This window comes from Homalodisca vitripennis, chromosome 1 (genome assembly GCF_021130785.1).
Source record: "Homalodisca vitripennis isolate AUS2020 chromosome 1, UT_GWSS_2.1, whole genome shotgun sequence".
Taxonomy (NCBI): Eukaryota; Metazoa; Arthropoda; class Insecta; order Hemiptera; family Cicadellidae; genus Homalodisca; species Homalodisca vitripennis.
Genome location: NC_060207.1, coordinates 103083203 through 103101395, shown reverse-complemented (window position 1 = coordinate 103101395; position 18193 = coordinate 103083203). Strand labels below are relative to the sequence as shown.

General features: G+C 32.6%; 1 protein-coding gene across 3 annotated transcripts in view; it reads left to right on the top strand.

Moving 5' to 3' along the window:
- LOC124368184 (cathepsin L-like proteinase) overlaps window positions 1-17260 on the top strand; it is a 33293-nt gene extending 16033 nt beyond the window's left edge. For all 3 annotated transcript variants that reach the window (XM_046825472.1, XM_046825461.1, XM_046825466.1), the window contains exons 7-11: window positions 3922-4148; window positions 6327-6427; window positions 7034-7165; window positions 11821-12007; window positions 16962-17260. In XM_046825472.1, coding sequence (XP_046681428.1) covers window positions 3922-4148; window positions 6327-6427; window positions 7034-7165; window positions 11821-12007; window positions 16962-17140 — 826 coding nt within the window. In that variant the 3' untranslated portion in view covers window positions 17141-17260. The remainder of the gene's footprint in view (window positions 1-3921; window positions 4149-6326; window positions 6428-7033; window positions 7166-11820; window positions 12008-16961) is intronic.
- Window positions 17261-18193: the final 933 nt, after the last annotated feature.

The following is an 18193-nucleotide window of genomic DNA, read 5'->3' as shown; positions in this document are numbered from 1 at the left end:
GTCCTTTCATGGGCCTCTTCAGTTTCGGGAACAAGAAAAAGTCACAGGGGACCAGATCTGGGGAATACGGTGGCTGCGGTATCATTAGTGTGTTGTTTTTGGCCAAGAAGTCGTGTACAAGCAGCGATGTGTGAGCAAGGGCGTTATCGTGGTGCAAAAGCCAATTTTTGTTTTTTCACAAATTCGGGCATTTCTGGCGGATTGCTTTGCGCAAATTGCGCATAACCCCTGCAATCGAAGAAAACTGTAAGCAAAACTTTCACATTCGACCGAACTTGGTGTGCTTTTTTCAGTCTTGGTTCGTGCGGCAACTTCCATTGAGATGATTGAGCTTTGGTTTCCACATCATAACCATAAACCCACGATTCATCACCAGTTATGACCCTCTGGAGCAAATTCGGGTCGTCGCAGACAGATTCCAACATCTCATTAGCAATATTCATGCGATGCTGTTTTTGATTGAAATTGAGCAATTTTGTAATGAATTTTGCGGCGACCCGTCTCATGCCCAAGTTATCGATTAAAATTGAATGGCACGAGCCAATCGATATGTCTAGGTCCTCAGCAATTTCTCTAATGGTGATTCGACGATTGGCCAATACCATTTTCTTCACTTCATCACTTTTTTCGTCTGTTGTTGAAGTGCTCGGGCGTCCGGCACGCTCTTCGTCGTTCACATCTTCTCGGCCTTCTGAAAACATTTTGTACCACCGATAAACGTTGCTTTTGTCCAAAGTAGCTTCTCCGTATGCCACAGTCAACATTCGGAATGCATCCGCACACTTAATTTAGTTTTTCACACAAAATTTGATACAGGTTCTTTGTTCCAATTTTTTGAATAGGTAAAAATCGAAGACGAACCAAAACACGTGCAAGCAAAGCAGCTGTCAACAATTAACTGAACATTAAAAATGGCCAAAATTGTCAACATAAGTGAGAGACATATGTACCAACAAAACGCCACAAAAAAATTGAAATTCAAATATACGTAACCACGAAAATTCAAAATTCGTGACACTTTTTGAACACACCTTGTATGGGAGATAAATTGTGAAAAGAATCTAACAACATGTTAAATATTTGTGTTAATGTCTTCTATGATGTATTGTGTTTTAACAAAATTGTTGATGTGTGTTTGCTTTATAGAAATAAACATACAGGCTTAATTAATAGAGTTTGCTCATATTTCACTTGTATGTATAATGTACCCCAAAGCATTTTTTTATTTATAAAAGAAATGTTATTGTAACCTCACGACTTCTTGCACTGGAAAAGAAAAGGTATGTTTATTACTTGAATGCTTAGGGTACAAAACACATTTATATCAATTTAGTCACTTGATAAATAATAACTACTATGATGTAATAAATTACTCACATAATGCCTATAAAACAATATGGAGATTAATCAACAATGAAGTATCTAATAAGGACAAATATCCAGTCTGTTGATGTTAGTTTTCATTTAGGTATGGGGGAATATTAAATATATTCTGAAATTTTGATAGTTCACTGAGTTATAATTTTCATGTGATAGGTGTCTGTAACAAAGTATACATTGAGATAGATGTCAAAAATATATAGTCAAAACACCTTGAGAATGATTTATTCTCCTTAATTCACTCACACATAATTTATGGACTCGTCTATGGTGCCACATCACACATATGTTAAATTAAATATTTGTTTTACAAAAAAGACAGAGTTATACTCAGTTTACATTGGTTAGATTCTGTAAAGGACCATTTTTTTCAGAATTTAAGAATTGTTTTTTGCTAGTATATGAAACAGTGATTTATGTATAACAAATCAGCAGCCAACTACCTACTCTTGGCTCAACCCATCATTATAACACCAGAAGCCGTGATAAGCATACTTTTCCTTGTCACAGATTAAAGCTGTTTACAAAGAAGCCATTTTATGCAGGAATTAAATTTTTCTATCAACTCCCTAGTAATTTAAGAATAAAAAAATTTAGAAATATAAAACCTGTTGAAAAAGAGTTCCTGGTGAATAGTCTTGAAGAATTGTTTGAAAAGTTATAACTTTTTATTTTATATTTCATGAAAATAAAACATTATTTTATTGTATGATAGGTAGTAATAAAGCGGAAAATTTGAAATTTATTTAATGATTTAATAATCTAAGAGTAAGAAAAGTATTTTTAATCATATCTTCATAGAATTTATAAAAATATTGACACCATTCATACTATACCATATACTTTTATTGAGTAAAGTTGATTGATTGACTTCCAAAAAAGTGGTAGTGAACCTCACAACCTAGTAGCAATATAAGTAATTATTTTAAAATTAAAGTGACTTTTATTGACTTCTAATAGAAATAAAATAAAATAATAGATAAAAAATAAAAATAAATAAAATAATAATAAAATATGATTCAAGAAGCACCTAGTTGATAATCCAAATATATAAAAGAAGCACAGTGAACTGGAGGCCTTAGTTCCATCCTGTTTAATTGTAGCAACTACAATTAAAGCATGATTTTTGAAGTTTAGATTGTGTTTAATGTTAATGTGACGCAATTTTAGAAAAACATAATATTATATATCTGCCATTTAAACTCCCTATTTAAACTATTCTAATTCATGATTACAATGTTTAGTTTACATGCACATGTTCTATACATCTAGGCAACATTGATTATATCAAACCTACTCTCTAAATGTGTATATGTTCCTAGTAAAAGGTAATTCATCTGAGTGTGAAAGAACTGGATGCAGTCAAGACCCAAGGTGAAACCTTAGTAAACAAAGTTCATACATTCAGAGGCAGCAGTGACATTGTTACTATGCCTAGATCATGTGTTCATGAAGATCGGCTACGCCGGATCTTCGTTTTTGAGGGCAGTGCTCGCTCAGACACTGCCCCCTCTGCGGGAAGTGGTTGCCAAGCACTCCCGATCCTGCGCGGCCTCTCTCGTGCTCGCGCGGTGGTGTTTGTGCACCTCAGTGCCACATAACACAGCCATCTCTCTGACATTCAGTTTTCCATTGTATATGTGTTAAATAAGAAGCTGTCCTTTAATAAAGGTGCCATATGTTTCTACCCATCTCCTTTGTTTAGTGTCTACTCAAATATGAAACTCTAACTAGATAATGATCATTCCTCAAAAGTAGAAATCTTAACAGAAAATAAACCTATCACCCTAATGTGACTGTGAGAATTGCAATAACCTTGCTCTTCTTAAGGCTAAATTTACTAACCAAGACAGGTGTTTAAACTGTGATCTCAATTGGAATTATCAGAATAACCAGTGTACTACTCTGAGTACAAGATGTTAATAATGTAATCAACAACATATACCATTGGAACTTTTCATATCATCATAAGCTTAGGATATTACTTATTTATTTCTTCATTTATCTTACTTACTCAAGGGAATGATTTGTTAGAAATCAATAAGAAATGTATAATATAGTTGAAGTTCTGTATGATTTTAAATATTTTTAAAAATGAGAACAGTTGTATAAAAATCAAGTTTTAACACCTATTAAAAACTGGTATTACCTCATCAAGACTTTTAAAGTTATATGTTATATAAATATAATAAACGTGCTGCAATTTAAAAATGGTTTTCAAACTCACAGGCTGCCCTCCTGAGAAAGTGAAATGGTGGCACAAAAATGTAGCTTGGCATGATATGTAGTATAGCTCTTATTGGTTGTGCAGTTGCAGTTTTGTGAGTCAAATCTTCTAACACATTCAGTTGATTCCATAACATTTTTGACAGTGTCCAAATATAACCTTTTTCACAATTGAGTTAATTTAAGCCATATAAACCCAAGAAAAGCCACTGCAACTTTCTGGAATTACCTGTTGCTCCAATAATATATTCAGATGGTGATAAACATTGATGAACATGATTACATTTATTTAATTATTATTTTTAACATCTATAGATTTATAACATCCACAAACCGAGCCAATCTGAGTTACTCATTGGGCGTGAACCATCTTGTGGACTACACTCCTGAAGAGCTCAAGGCACTCACTGCTTGCTCGTTCAGCAGTGGCTTCTTTGATGGCGATGTACCATTTGAGGAAATTGGCAATGAGACATCGGATGGTTTATCAGTACCTGGTTTTTGGGACTGGCGAAACAGAGGAGCTGTCACACCAGTCAAAGGTTAGTCACTGATTATCCAGCTATCTAATCACATAATTATTATATGATAAAACGTCTTAAAACAAAAATCAAATCCATTAAAGACCTACTTTATAAAGTATGTCGTACTTGCTGTAATACCTGAGGTAAATCTCAGAAGTTGTAGTTAAGTGGAGTAAAATATGTTACAATTGCTATGATGTAGTTTTAAAACGTTGTCAGTATTAAATATGTTTTTACTGTTTATCAACCCTAGAAGTGAGGACGAGCATATGTTTAAAAATTAAAAAAGTTTATAGTAGAAGTATTAAGACAATTACTTTGTTTAATTAAAAACATTTATGTTCTTTTAGATATTTTTTTAAACTTAAAGCTAAGGAAACCCTTCATTGTACTTAGGCCTACAAGGACCTTTGTGCTTCATTTCAAAGTGATAGGGTTTTCAGGATTGGTAAGGTTGGTGGTAGGGACTGCCTCCTATTGAGATCTCATGAAGAGGGACAGCAGTTATATTTCAGCAGTAGATATTTCAACCTTTCCCCATTTGCCATTATTGATGTACCATTTTCTGGACATCCATCAGATATAAGTGATACACAGTTTCTGCTGTGCATAGTTGAAGTTTATTGGGAAGGTATAAGTCAGCCAGAAGTGAGCGCTCTTGGGGACTTCCAAATATTACAATAAACTTTTATTGATAAAAGAAACAAACAAAAATCCCTAAAAACATAATGTTTGACCAATACTGTGATTGGTCTACTGAATAGGATGCTAAGTTTCTAAAAGTGCATACAGAAATACTTTTGAAACACGTTTGATTCAGTATGAATTATTCTGTGGTTGATACAGTGGGATATTTACAAGTATAGAATTGCAACAGTGCGATACTGAGGAGATGCTATAATTTCTTCATAAATTTAATTGCATGTGGATTCTTCTTTACATTAATACATTTTCTATGCAATTTTGAAAAAGTAAGGTGTCTAAATATGCTGGTACCTTTGCTTAATAGCCTTAAAAAAAAAAAAAAAAAAAAAAAAAAAAAAAAAAAAAAAAAAAAAAAAAAAAAAAAAAAAACTATATTACCTTTTACTTTTAATATTTATTATTATCCCAGAAAACGTATTGTAAATGTTGCACATTAATGCATTTAGATTTTTTTCTAGCTTATAATATCTTGTATGTATTTGTTCAAAATAATGTGTTCTACGACATATGTTATGTTTTTAATGTTGACCAATTGACATAGACTCCAGATTCCAGATGACAAGTCTGTGAGTGTCATATGATACTGTACTGAGCAGAAGGTAAAGTGCATTTTGTATAACTCAACTTTACATTTGGTTATAGCTCTGCTCTGTCTGTCTGATTATACTGCACATTTTATCTTAACTTGATCCTTACAAATAAGGATTATGTGAGTGATAATGTGGTGATTGATGTGGGTTATAGTTTTACTTTCTTAGTGGCACTCTTTTTCTAATAACTGTTATTGGGTTTTTACAGGCAATTTTTGAAAAATTCACATAGGTAACTTCACTCTTACATTGTTTTTTCACAGTAGATATTTGTTCACACAAATTTACAAAAAATACAATTTTTACTCTAAATAACAAACATGTTATTCTTCTGCATAATTTTTGTTATCTTGGGAATAGTTACTATATTTTTACTATCCGTTTGAAGAGTCCAAAGTTACAATTGTCATTAAAAAACTTTTATTTCTCACATCCTCCACTTAATAATATTACTAAACATTTATCTTTATTCTAATAAGTGTTTTGAAACTAATATCTTGAGGAAAAAGCTTTATGAAATGATATATGAATAGTGCAGTTTAGTATTTATTTTTATTATTTAAATACAGTAGTAGTATATTACACCATGTATTGCATAACAGGCTTTACTGAAGTTGCATACAAAATTTCAACTCTGCAGCTCATTTCATTCTGATAGTTGAGCTACATGTGTTACCCCTTGGGGGTAAGAAATTGAATTCTTTCAATTTAATTTAATAGCTTTATTCTGTTCTGATTTTGATAATTTTCAGAGCAGCAATGTATTGTACTGAGCAATTTTGTTTGTTGCATTTATATTCTATCTTTTGTTGTTATACTGTTATACTAGTTTTATGTTATTGTTTTGTCTATGCATTCCCTATTATCATTAAGTGTTTACAGTAACACATTTTTGTTCCAGATCAGGGCAACTGTGGCTCTTGTTGGAGTTTCAGTAGTACCGGAGCTATTGAAGGGGGCTACTTTGTAAAGACCAGACGTCTAGTTACCCTATCTGAGCAGGTCTGCCATTGACTGCACATTATAAAAATATAATGTTTTTATAATTTTCTAACAAATCTACACCAATAGTTAATTAATATATTAAATCATATATATTTTATGCAAAAGATGTAAAATAATGTTTTTATGTTTACTAGCTTATATATTTACATCAGCTTGTTTTCTAAAGACATTTTGCTACCATCTTTAAAAACAGTTCATTTATGATTAACACATTTTCAGTAGAATCTATGTCTGGATATTGGGCTACAGCTGTCCATAAAACCAGTTTTTATAACTGAAAATATTGATTCATCTCTCTGATAAAATATTGAGTTAATAATATAGACTCTTCACTACCAAAAACTGTTTAGATATCTTGTAAGATTTTAAGGCCTCCAAGTGTTTAAAATGATAACTAATATGCAAGTCATTAAAGTTTTGCAATAGCAAAAAGTTTATATTCATTAATCTTCAAAACTACGAATTCATTTTCAATCTAATATTTACAATAAAAGCTTATGGATTCTTCCTCCGTTCTGAATGTGACAGAAGAGGTTTCTTTTTTAGGTTTTTTGCTTTGACACTAAACTTCTTTACTTACAATAGATTTTTGCTGATATTTAGGTTTTGATGGATTGTTCGTGGAACTACGGAAACAGAGGTTGTAATGGAGGGTACATGGAGGGTGCCTTCAAGTGGGTCATGAGGAATAGAGGCATTCCCTTGTCCCGAGCTTATGGACCGTACCTTGGAAGGGTAGCTATTATTGTTGTTCATAATTTTTATAACACATTTTTATTTATATATTTACTATCTGTACAATGTGATTTTATTTTATGTGTCCATTTTCTTCTAGGTAGATTTTCCGATAAATTGCCCTGTTGTGATTTGTTTCATATCTAAGCTTGAGCAAAGTTTTGTGTAATCTGTATCCCTGCCCTTTAAACCCAAAACATCATTAATTTGATTATTTAAATACCTGCGGAATATAGCCACATAGGAAATAGTATATATGCAGACAGTAAGGTTTAGATTGTTCTTTAAGTACAATCCTGACAGAGCAAGTCATTTTTGTACATCAATCTTTATTAGAATTAAACTACCCTGTTACTGAAATGAAATGAAATGAAAGAAAGTTTATTTCCGTTAAAGTTACAAACTATTACAATTAGTTTTAATATCTGAATTTACAATTAATGTATATACAATAAATAACTAAAAGTATTTACATAGCGTATGGAAATTAGCCTACATGCACAAGCAGCCTATGCGTAGGCTAGAGTCGTATTATTAATAAATATTATGTATATAAAACTAATCTCCAGGAATACAGCATTGATATACATCTTACAGCAAAGTTACTGTAGTCTTTATTTAATAAAAAAAAAATTATCGCCATTAGTGTATTCCAGTACCTGTCAACCGGTTTTTTTCAAGTTTACTGCCGAAGGTGGAGATAAATGTAGTTTTCAGTAATGTCTACTGTTAGCTGTTAGTCGTAGGTAAATTATAATCATGAGTAAACAGTTGGTACAAGAAATTGTCATGACCGCCCACACTCGGACAGTAACAGGGCCTCGGGTTCCTCAAGTCCAATAAGCAGTAGAAAATTTTTAACTTTATGTTTGAATATTTCAATAGACTAAGGTTCAAATAAAGAAAAGTTACTAAATTTGTTCCATATATTTCTAAATAAGGTCTGAGATATATAAAATGAGTTAGTATTTGAATACGACTTAATTAATGGTATAACAGAGATCCCCACTCTATTAGAGTGCCTAGTATTATAAGAATGTGACTTTAAAGAGAGAATTGAAGAAACATTTTTATATATGTTTGTTAATATACTTTTTATATACAACTGGCGCAAGGAAAGAATTGCTGTTTCATGAAAAAGATTATAAGTCGGATATCTTTTATATTTCCTAAACCCTACTTTTAAAATACTTTTCTGGATAACAAAAAGAGGTTAAAGGACCGATTTCCGAACTCTTCCTCAGCAATGTTTCCAAATGATAATAAGGACTGTACGTAAGCAAAATACATAGTTTTAATTTCTTTGTCATGTAAAATATCACTTAATCTTTTGAATGGATAAATGTATTTTCCGACTTTTTTTTAAATAAGCTACATGCTCCGTCCACTTTAAACGATGATCGAAAACCACACCTAAATACTTTTAGGACACTACACTCTCTATACTCTTACAATCACATATTAAATTTGTGTAAGTTCCACAATTATGAATTTTCAATTCATTGAAAGGGCATTCTGTATTAATACTTAAAGAGATTGGCATAAATTTTGTTTTTAAGATATTTAATGACAGAATATTTTGATCCAACCACTGTATTATATTCATCAAATTGCTCAATGCCTTGGCCTGTGTTTTCAGCCAACATCTTACGGAGATAAATATTAAACTGTCATCTGTGAACAAAAAAAGTTTACCTTGTAACTGAATTTTTGCAATATTGTTGATATATATAACAAACAAAATTGGGCCTAATGTGCTGCCTTGTATTACCTTGTAGTGTACATTTTGTGGATTGCTATTTTTTCCGCATATAGACACAACCTGTTTCCTGTCATTCAAGTAGCTAGTGAACCACGCTAGAGCATTACCGTGGATTCCTATCATTTCCATTTTTTTTAGCAAGATTGTGCGATCAACTGAGTTAAACGCTTTTTTTAAATCTAAAAAGATTAGTAAACACCTATTATTTTTTGAAATATTGTCGTTCAATTCCTTATTTACGTCAAAAAATACATCGTTAATATTCTTGTCTGATCTAAATAAAAATAAATTGGCACACACTCAATATATTGTTGTTTTGTAAATATGATACTAGCTAGTTCTTCACTATTTGTTCTAAAACTTTGTAAAACACCCTTAACAATGAAATAGGGCGGTAGTTGCTTTTGTCGGTAAAGCAATTTGATTTATAAAGGGGGTAAATTTTTGCCAATTTGAATTTTAGGGAAAATACGCCAGTTAATATGCTTAAATTAATTAGATGTGTTAAAGGCTACAAAATAATATGCATATTAGACTTTAACACGTTTGCCGAAACCCCATCCCATCCAGGTGCGGATCCTCCTCTCAGTCCAGTGATTTGTCGTGCAACCTCTTTTTCAGTCACAATGTGTATTGTGAAGTCAATGTTTAATCTAAAGTTAGAGTCTCTCACCACTGGGTTCCCACTTACAATGATCTCGTCTGCTAACTTTCTGCCAACTGATGAAAAAAACGTATTGAAATCATTACTAACTTGTTTTAATATTTCTTTGTTATTTGTAGTCGTTCCAGGAAGAAAATTTTTGATTGGAAACACGTCTCTAATTTCAACCCTCCTGGCCAATTTTTATTCCATTCAGTTTATTCCTGTAATACTGCCGCTTTGCGTATTTCAAAGTGTTGCTCAAATGCTGCTTAAGGTTTTTAAATTGGTTTCGTAATTCACAATTAAAAGGTTGCTTTTTAAGAATTTTGCTTATTTTGTCTCTTTCCCGTATAGTGTTTATTAGGTTGGTTGAAATCCATGGCTTGAGTTTTTTCTTATGGGTAACAGGATTTTAAATTTGTTTTTTTTAACTTAATAATGCTCCTGAAACAATATGAGCAAAACTATTTGCACACTCATTTGTATCACAGCAGTTCAGTATGGGTTCTCAGTGAGTATTAGTAAGATTGTCTGTGAACAGTGCTCGGTCTATGTACGTGATGGGCAGTGAGGGCGTGTCCTGGGCAGCACTCCCGAGTGCAATACTAATACATTTTTTATTGTGTTGTATATAATAGTTGTCAAGAACTTCAATAAAACTGTTTACATCGCTATCAAAAGTTCTATATATTGCTAAAAAGTTAAAGTGCTTATTATAGTAAGTAAAGTCAAGTGAAATGCTGTATACGTCTCCTAAGGTTATTTGTGATGCTGTCACCGATAAGCCTTTGTTTACATATACAATTACACCATCGTTTTGATTTCGTCTTTTGTCCGTCAGTACAAGGTCAAACCCATCTATATTCACCTCCTCCTCTCCTTCCCCAAGCCAACATTCTGTAAAAACTATAATATCTAACTTGTCTACTAACAAACTTAAATTACACTGATAAAATGCAAAAAAATTTTTTTAAACTTATAATATTTGAATGAAACACATTTATATGGGTAAGTGTACAATCCCTGGAGTAAGAATAAAAATTTCTATATTCATCTATACAATCTATTTCAGTGCAAATAACTGGAAGAATAGTATCATCATTCATGCCTTTTCTCTTATTTATTGACAGGCTACTTCATAAATTGTGTATACTCATATGTTAATTCAGTGAATGCATTGTTTCCCTTTCAAACCATGCATTTCTTTTTGTGTGTGCTGTTACAATAATTGTAAAAAAACCAATTAAAATATTTTACAACTCTATTCTTGATGATAATGCAATAAATATTAACACAGTGATCTGTAACATTATCTTCTTCTCAAGAAAGTAGAGTGATAATCCGACTCTTGCATGAGTTTGAAGATATTTTTATTTGTTTGCCAAGACATCTTGCAATAGGTCATTAAAGGGTCTTTGACCTTTTTAATGGAATTGACCCCTTACAGAACTTATTTAATATTTGTTTTAATACTAGATTCAATAATACTAATTCTTTGGGAAATTGAGTACCAAAAGAATGAGATAAGTTAATAAGAATACACTTATCTGTATTAAAAACAACACAACTTAAAAATTTGTAGTCGATTTACCCCAATATTTTGTTCTGAAGTACTGTATAGTTAATTAAATTGCTATTTACATTAAAATTTCAATGGTTAGATTCTATGATAGTTTGAGCCTAAGGTTACACATATTTAAAATTTCAGTTTTTAGGGTTTTGTGAGGTGCTTAAGACCAGCAGGACTGGCAGCCATCTTGAGTTTAGTCCTATAAGAACAATATTACACTTCAAATACTTTTAAGACTTTATTTGTAGTCCCATAATTATAGAATTGTACACATTTTAAAGATATAAGTAATACGCAACTAAACGCTTTTAAGTTTTTCAAAATTTGTATTGGTTATTCAGAAAATAAATCTTAAAATATTATTTAGGTCTTCATTTAAATATTTTAAAAGCGTACACTTTAAAAAGAAACTATAAAGCATTTGTGTGTGTAGATATATTTTTAAAATTAGGCTTCTTCCATAATTCTATGACTACAAATAAAGGCACAAAAGTGTTTGAGGTTTAATATTATTCTTATGGGGTTGATCCTAAGATCAACTCAATACAGCTGGCTCAAACAGTTTGTTTCCTGTGAAAATTTAGAATAATATAATATAACAAAAATAACATGACAGCTGTCATATGAACTGGAGCATTCCATATTTAACAGTTGAGTTATGATTCTTTTTAATGCAGCAAAACTACTGTCATATGAAGAAGGGGATGCCAGAAGTGAGGATCAGAACCTATGGTCATGTCAAAAAGCTGTGCCCCATCTGTCTCAAAAAGGCTTTGATAAAGTATGGCCCCGTCGCCATCGGCATGCACGCTAATAACGCCTTCTTGTACTACAAGCGAGGAGTCTTCAATGACAATAGATGCCGTGAGTGGATCTCCTTTTACAGATGAATGTCCTTACTTTTAGAATCCGTGGGTTATGATCATGTATTCTCATAATGTCTCATTATTTTCTATTTTTATAAAACTATATTATTAATGGTTCATGATTTTTTTTTTTCAATCATCAAACTGTTTCTGGTATGAGTTAAGTGTATTACATTTTTTAACAGCCTGCAACATAAGAAGATAAACAATATATGCCATTGAAACATTATTGTTTTTTTTTTCAATTTTGTTTGGTAACAAAACAGTAAATATCAGCTATCTGTTCTATAGCTAGTCACATATATTCATTCGGATCCCTACTATGGTTATATATCTGAATTGAAGATTACTCTTGTTTGTGTACAGCAATCCTTGAAGGGACTCCCTACTTATACAAAAGCTCTAAGCTGTGATTTCTATTACCAACAAAGACATTGGTTTTTTAATTGCTGGTGATGTTAACATCATTATTCTGGAGTCCTCCAATGAATCTCTTTAGTTCATCGATCTCATTAATAGTTTTAATTGTCTCACTACTATTCATAGAATTATGCGAAATACCTATAATGGTGACTCTTGTCTGGACATTATAATAAAAAAACACACATCTCTATAATTCTAGTACTGTATTTAAATGGTTTTCTGATCCTGAAGGACAGTTATCAAAAGGTGTTTTTACCAAAAAATTAACAAATGTGCATAGCTACATTAAAATTTATAATTTTCAATTTGAATGATAGCAGTCGATTCTCCAAAATTATTATATAAACACTGTTTTTAACATTCTCTGATATTGTTATAAAAACTTAAACACTTCATTTTTATTAGACAGAAAGGTGATTTTATAAGGCCAGGGTAACCAGAGTAGCTCACTGAGAACATTCAGGAGAGCCAGGGTAGTTTGCATGATGGGTATGTTTTTGCAGCTTGATGGTCCTCATAGTCTCACAACTTCCTAAAGCAACATCACCAGTAACTCATTCTTGTTTCTAAGTTCAGGCAGGCAGAACAATCCATAAATCACATCCGAAACCCTGTTACGGGTCGTCTCAGCCAACTACCATTTGCAATAGCTCTTCCTAACTCACAGACTATTACTTCCATTTCATCAGTTCCACATTTTCTTTTTCAACAAAAAGGTTCCAGAAACTGTACAAGTCTTTTATCACTGTACAAGCATACCTTTGAAAAAAGATTGTGAAAATGGCAAAAAAAAGGCAAATGACTAGTTATTTGTAACTCTAATAATAAATTAAAAGCAACTTGGGAATTTGTTAGGAGGGAAATTGGTATTGTGAATAAAAGCAACATTAAAATAAAGTTAGGTATTGATGGTAAGGAAATCATTGATCAATTGACAATAGATATTTATTTCTCAGTCAATACATAGTGTACATAGAGAATTGTCATAGATTTCAATATAAGGTCATCACTAAACATTTTTTTTAGATACAGTAGACGCCCTCTAACCGGCCTCGGGTCAACCGGCCAAGAAGCAAACGATGAGTCATTGACGGGTCACAACTCGAACTGCTATTTTGGGATGGTTTAGACAATGCCTGTTCAGTTGAGCAGGTGGTTCCGAACTTGATACATACAGTTAGTTGGCAGTTTTAAGTTGTGCAGTTTAGTGTTGTGTTGTAGTGTTTTTAGGTGTGCAGTTTTTATTAAATGGACTAACAGTTTGAATGATTATATACTTTTATTTAGTTTCAAAAATGAGTGAAAGAAAACGTAAAAGAAATGTTTTAACTGTAAAAAAAAGCTCGATACGATCCAGCGAATTGACAAAGGCGAATCAGTGAAAAAGATATGTGATGAACTTAACGTTGGGAAAAAGCACTATCAATGATTGGCGACGTAATTGCAAATCCTTACAGGATTTTTGCACTAGTGTCGAAACAGAAAAGGTGTTGACGAATCGAAGAACATTAAAAAAACCAACAAATGAGATGGTTGACGATACGTTATGGATTTGGTTTATGCAGGAGCGGCGAAGAGGAACTCCGATAACTGGACCACTTTTACAAGAAAAGGCAACTTTTTTTATTAGAAACTAGGAAAACAAAATAACGCAGAGATTTCAGCCAGTGATGGATGGTTAGGAAGGTTAAGAAGAAGCAACATTGAGTAAATTTTGAAAAACATTTGTGGGGAAAAAATGTCCGCAGATATCGTTGCAGCAAACGAGTTTGTAATCAAACTAGGAAAGATAAGTGAAAGAAAAACGTTGACGAGACTGGTTTGAACTTTAAACGTCTACCACAAAAAACATTCTCTGTTGGGAATTAAAGTTCAGCTCCTGGATTTAAACTTAAAAAAGAACGAGTTACACTCGCCTTATGCACAAATGCTGCAAGGTCACACAAGCTCCCACTTTTGGTTATTGGGATATCTCAGAAACCACGAGCGTTTAAAAACGTAAATGTTTCATCACTTCCTGTGTTTTATCGTGCCCAGAAGGCAGCATGGATGGATGCCAACAGCTTGTTCTGGTTTGATGACTGGTTCATGAATGAGTTTGTTCCAAAAGTAAAAGCATATTTAAAGAAACGTAAATTACCAGAAAAGGCCATTCTAATCGTAGACAATTCTGGCACACACCCACCTGATCTTGAATGTGAAGAAGCCCCTGGTATAAAATTGGTTTTCTTCCAGCGAACGTCACAAGTCTCATTCAACCTATGGACCAAGAAGTCATAGAATGCTTAAAGAGACGTTATTGGTGCAAACTACTTTCAGAAATTTTGGGGAAGATGGACTCGGGAATGGAACTTATATCAGCTGTTAAGATCAGCACTTAAATATTAAAGATGTTATCCACATGGTCGCAAAGGCGTATGAGTAAATGTCTAGCACAACGTTCATTAAATCTTGGCGAAAAGCCTGGCCAGACATAGAAAACGTGGTTGTTAACCCAGCTGAAGATGATAATGAACAACCCATTTTAATAATTGAAGAAGATAACAACACAGCTCTTCTTAACGACTTAAGAAAATGTAGTACTAGTGATGATCATCTTGAAGAAAAAAATGTAAATGAATGGGTGACAGGTGACGACCTTGAAAAAGATTTTTTCAGTGATGATCAAATCGTAGAAAAAGTCGTTGAGGAGGAAAGTAAACAAGGCATTCCAGAGGACTCAGACGAAGACTATCAAGCAGAAGAAATCAGTCACGAAGAGGGAAAAAAGCACTTCAGTTGGCTGCAATGTATATTGAGCAGCAAGACCTGTCAACAGCAGATGTGATGTTCATTAAAAAGTGGAGAGACTATGCCTTCATAAAGACGATGGAGAAGAAAACACAAAAGAAAATAACAGATTTCTTTTATTATTTACCGGATATTTAATGTACTGTCCTGTTTCTGTGACTAAAATTACCATACTTCGGAAACAAAATGTAAGTTTTACCTTTATATTTTTCTTATACAATGTAGTACAGTATTATTGTATTGTTATTATGTATTCTATATGCCACTGATCTTTAAAATATTAAAATTTCAGTAATGTAACCTTTAGAATTAAATAACTATTTTTTTTTTTTTTTTACCGGTACAGTATTACGTAATTGGTACGTATACAGTATACCAATTAAGGTTATGTTCGTCGGATTAACCGGCCAAACCGCTTTCCGGCTGGGAGTTCGGTCCTGTAATGGCCGGTTAAGAGAGCGTCTACTGTAACACAAAGCTAACCAGTTCAATATAAAGATTCAGTAAGAAGTTTAAAAAATTATTGACAATAAACTATCATAATCTAAAACTACTATTACAGTTTAAAATAATAAAAAGCCCTATTTTATATGAAAGAGTCATAAAAAAACTCATTTACCGAATAGTATCCTTTTATTATCAAAATATTTATATTTCCTTAAAAAACCTTGTGCTGGACACTAACTCTTTGTTGTATTTCAATATTTTATTTATTATTTTACAAATTATGAAATTTATGGATTTTTCAAATTTAGAAGAGCAGTGTCGTTTCATCTATATAAAATTATGTCTGGTATTATGTTTATTAGCGTTTTTACCATGGGAAGAATTATTTTTATGTTTTGTGTAATATTTGCATAACTCATACAGGTATAAACTCGATTAAGTCTTGATTTTTGAATCCTTAAAAAGCTTCCTGCAAGGATCAGTGGTTTTTTTTTATTTATAATTCTTACAGCTCTTTCGTAGTAAGAATATTCTATTAAAACTTACTAAAGTTGTTCCTCTTCAGATTCCTATACCATAGTTTACCAAACTTTGAAACAAAGCAAAATACACTTTTCTCAATACTTCACAACTAACAGTGTTTGATAATATTTTTATTAAAAAACAAATTGAATTAAGCTTTTTTTGAAATTTGTCCAACGTGGCATGAAAAGTTCAAATTAATGTCAATATGAACACCCAGAAATTTAGCATTAGTGGAATCAACAAAGTTGGCATCAGTACTATTTTTGGTTAATCTTAAAAATTTGATTGTGTCTGTTTTATTTTCATTTAGCTTCAATTTGTTGGTTTATGATACAGTTCATAATATTGGTATCCAGCAATTGAGAACCCCTCTCCCTGACAATCAGTGATGTGTCATTAGCTTATTGAATGGTTCTTATGTTATCAGCATTAATAATTTTAAGTCAGCTACAAACACAAGAAACATTAAAGGGCCTAGTATTGAGCCTTGAGGGTATCCTGTATGGCTTACCTCCCATTGTACATTGTACACATCAATTTTAATGGGTATATTAATTGTACTCTGTTAAGGATGATTAAAGATAAAAAAATATTCGATATAACCCAGATTCTCTAGTTATCAATTCCTTGCAAACATTTTTTGCAGTACCACTGGTTTCAATGAGTTACAAAACATAAAGCACTTAAAACATGCACATATTTGCTTTTAATTTTTTTACAAATGATACTAATTGTGCTTCCCCAATAACTGAATTTGTATTTTACAGCCAAAAATAAAATGAACCATGCTATTTTGCTTGTTGGATATGGCAAACTCTTTGGGAGAGATTACTGGTTGATCAAGAACTCTTGGAGCAATCTATGGGGTATTGGTGGTTACGCCCTCATGGCTATTAACGGGAACATTTGTGGGGTCATGCAAGATCCTATGGTTGTCCTGTTTTAGTTTTTAAACTTAACTCATTTAAATTTTCATTGTTAGTCTTAACATTTTAGGTTTTATAGATTATGTATTAAAGAATATTAATTTAGTGAGTTGTATCATGCAATAAATATGTGGGTCATATTGAAATCTCTTTATTTCCTTCATTACTTAGTTTTATATATACACTCCTGGACAAAATTATCGCAGCACTTATTAAATTCATTTTCTAAGTTATTAATAAATCTCTAACCATGCTGTAAAAAATATATTTAAGAGAAAAAGACAAGGAAAACTCAATAAAATCTGTGTGGTTAGTTATGTCAAGATTTAATGAATAAAACATTATAATTTAATATGAATTAATTTATCCATTTAACTACTTACGTAATTTAACACATTATAATTATTCCACTTTAGTTGAAAGTTAATTTCCCCTTATTTAGTAACGGGTATTACCCCCTCTTGCCTGAATCACTGCCAGGAGCCTCCTAGGCATACCTTCAATGAGGTGCTGGATATCTTCAATAGGTATTCCCTGCCACTCCTCTTTTACAGCACGTTCCAGCTCTGCAAGGTTTGCTGGAGGTGGATTTCTAGCACGTGTTCGTTTTTTTAAAGTGTCCCACACATGCTCTATTGGGTTTAAATCAGGGCTTCTTGGTGGCCACTCCAGGGTAGTGATACCAACCTCTCTTAAGTAGTCTGTCACTGTTGCGGCACTGTGTGGTCTGGCGTTATCGTGCATTAGCACAAACTGAGGGCCAACGAAAGGTGCAAAAGGTACAACATGTTCTTGTAGTATAGTCTCTACATGCCTAGGAGCATTTAGAGCTGGTCTAGCTATTGTTACTAACTCTGTACACGCCTCATAATTAATTCCTCCCTAAAACATAACAGAACCACCCCCAAAAGGTACCTGAGGTGAGAAACAGGCCTGAGCGAAACGTTCTCCACGCCTTCTCCATACACGCTCTCGTCCATCCGGAGACCTCAGACTGACTCTTGTTTCATCAGTGAAGAGGACTGCCTTCCAATCCTCCACAGTCCAATTGACATGATTTTGAGCAAACCGTA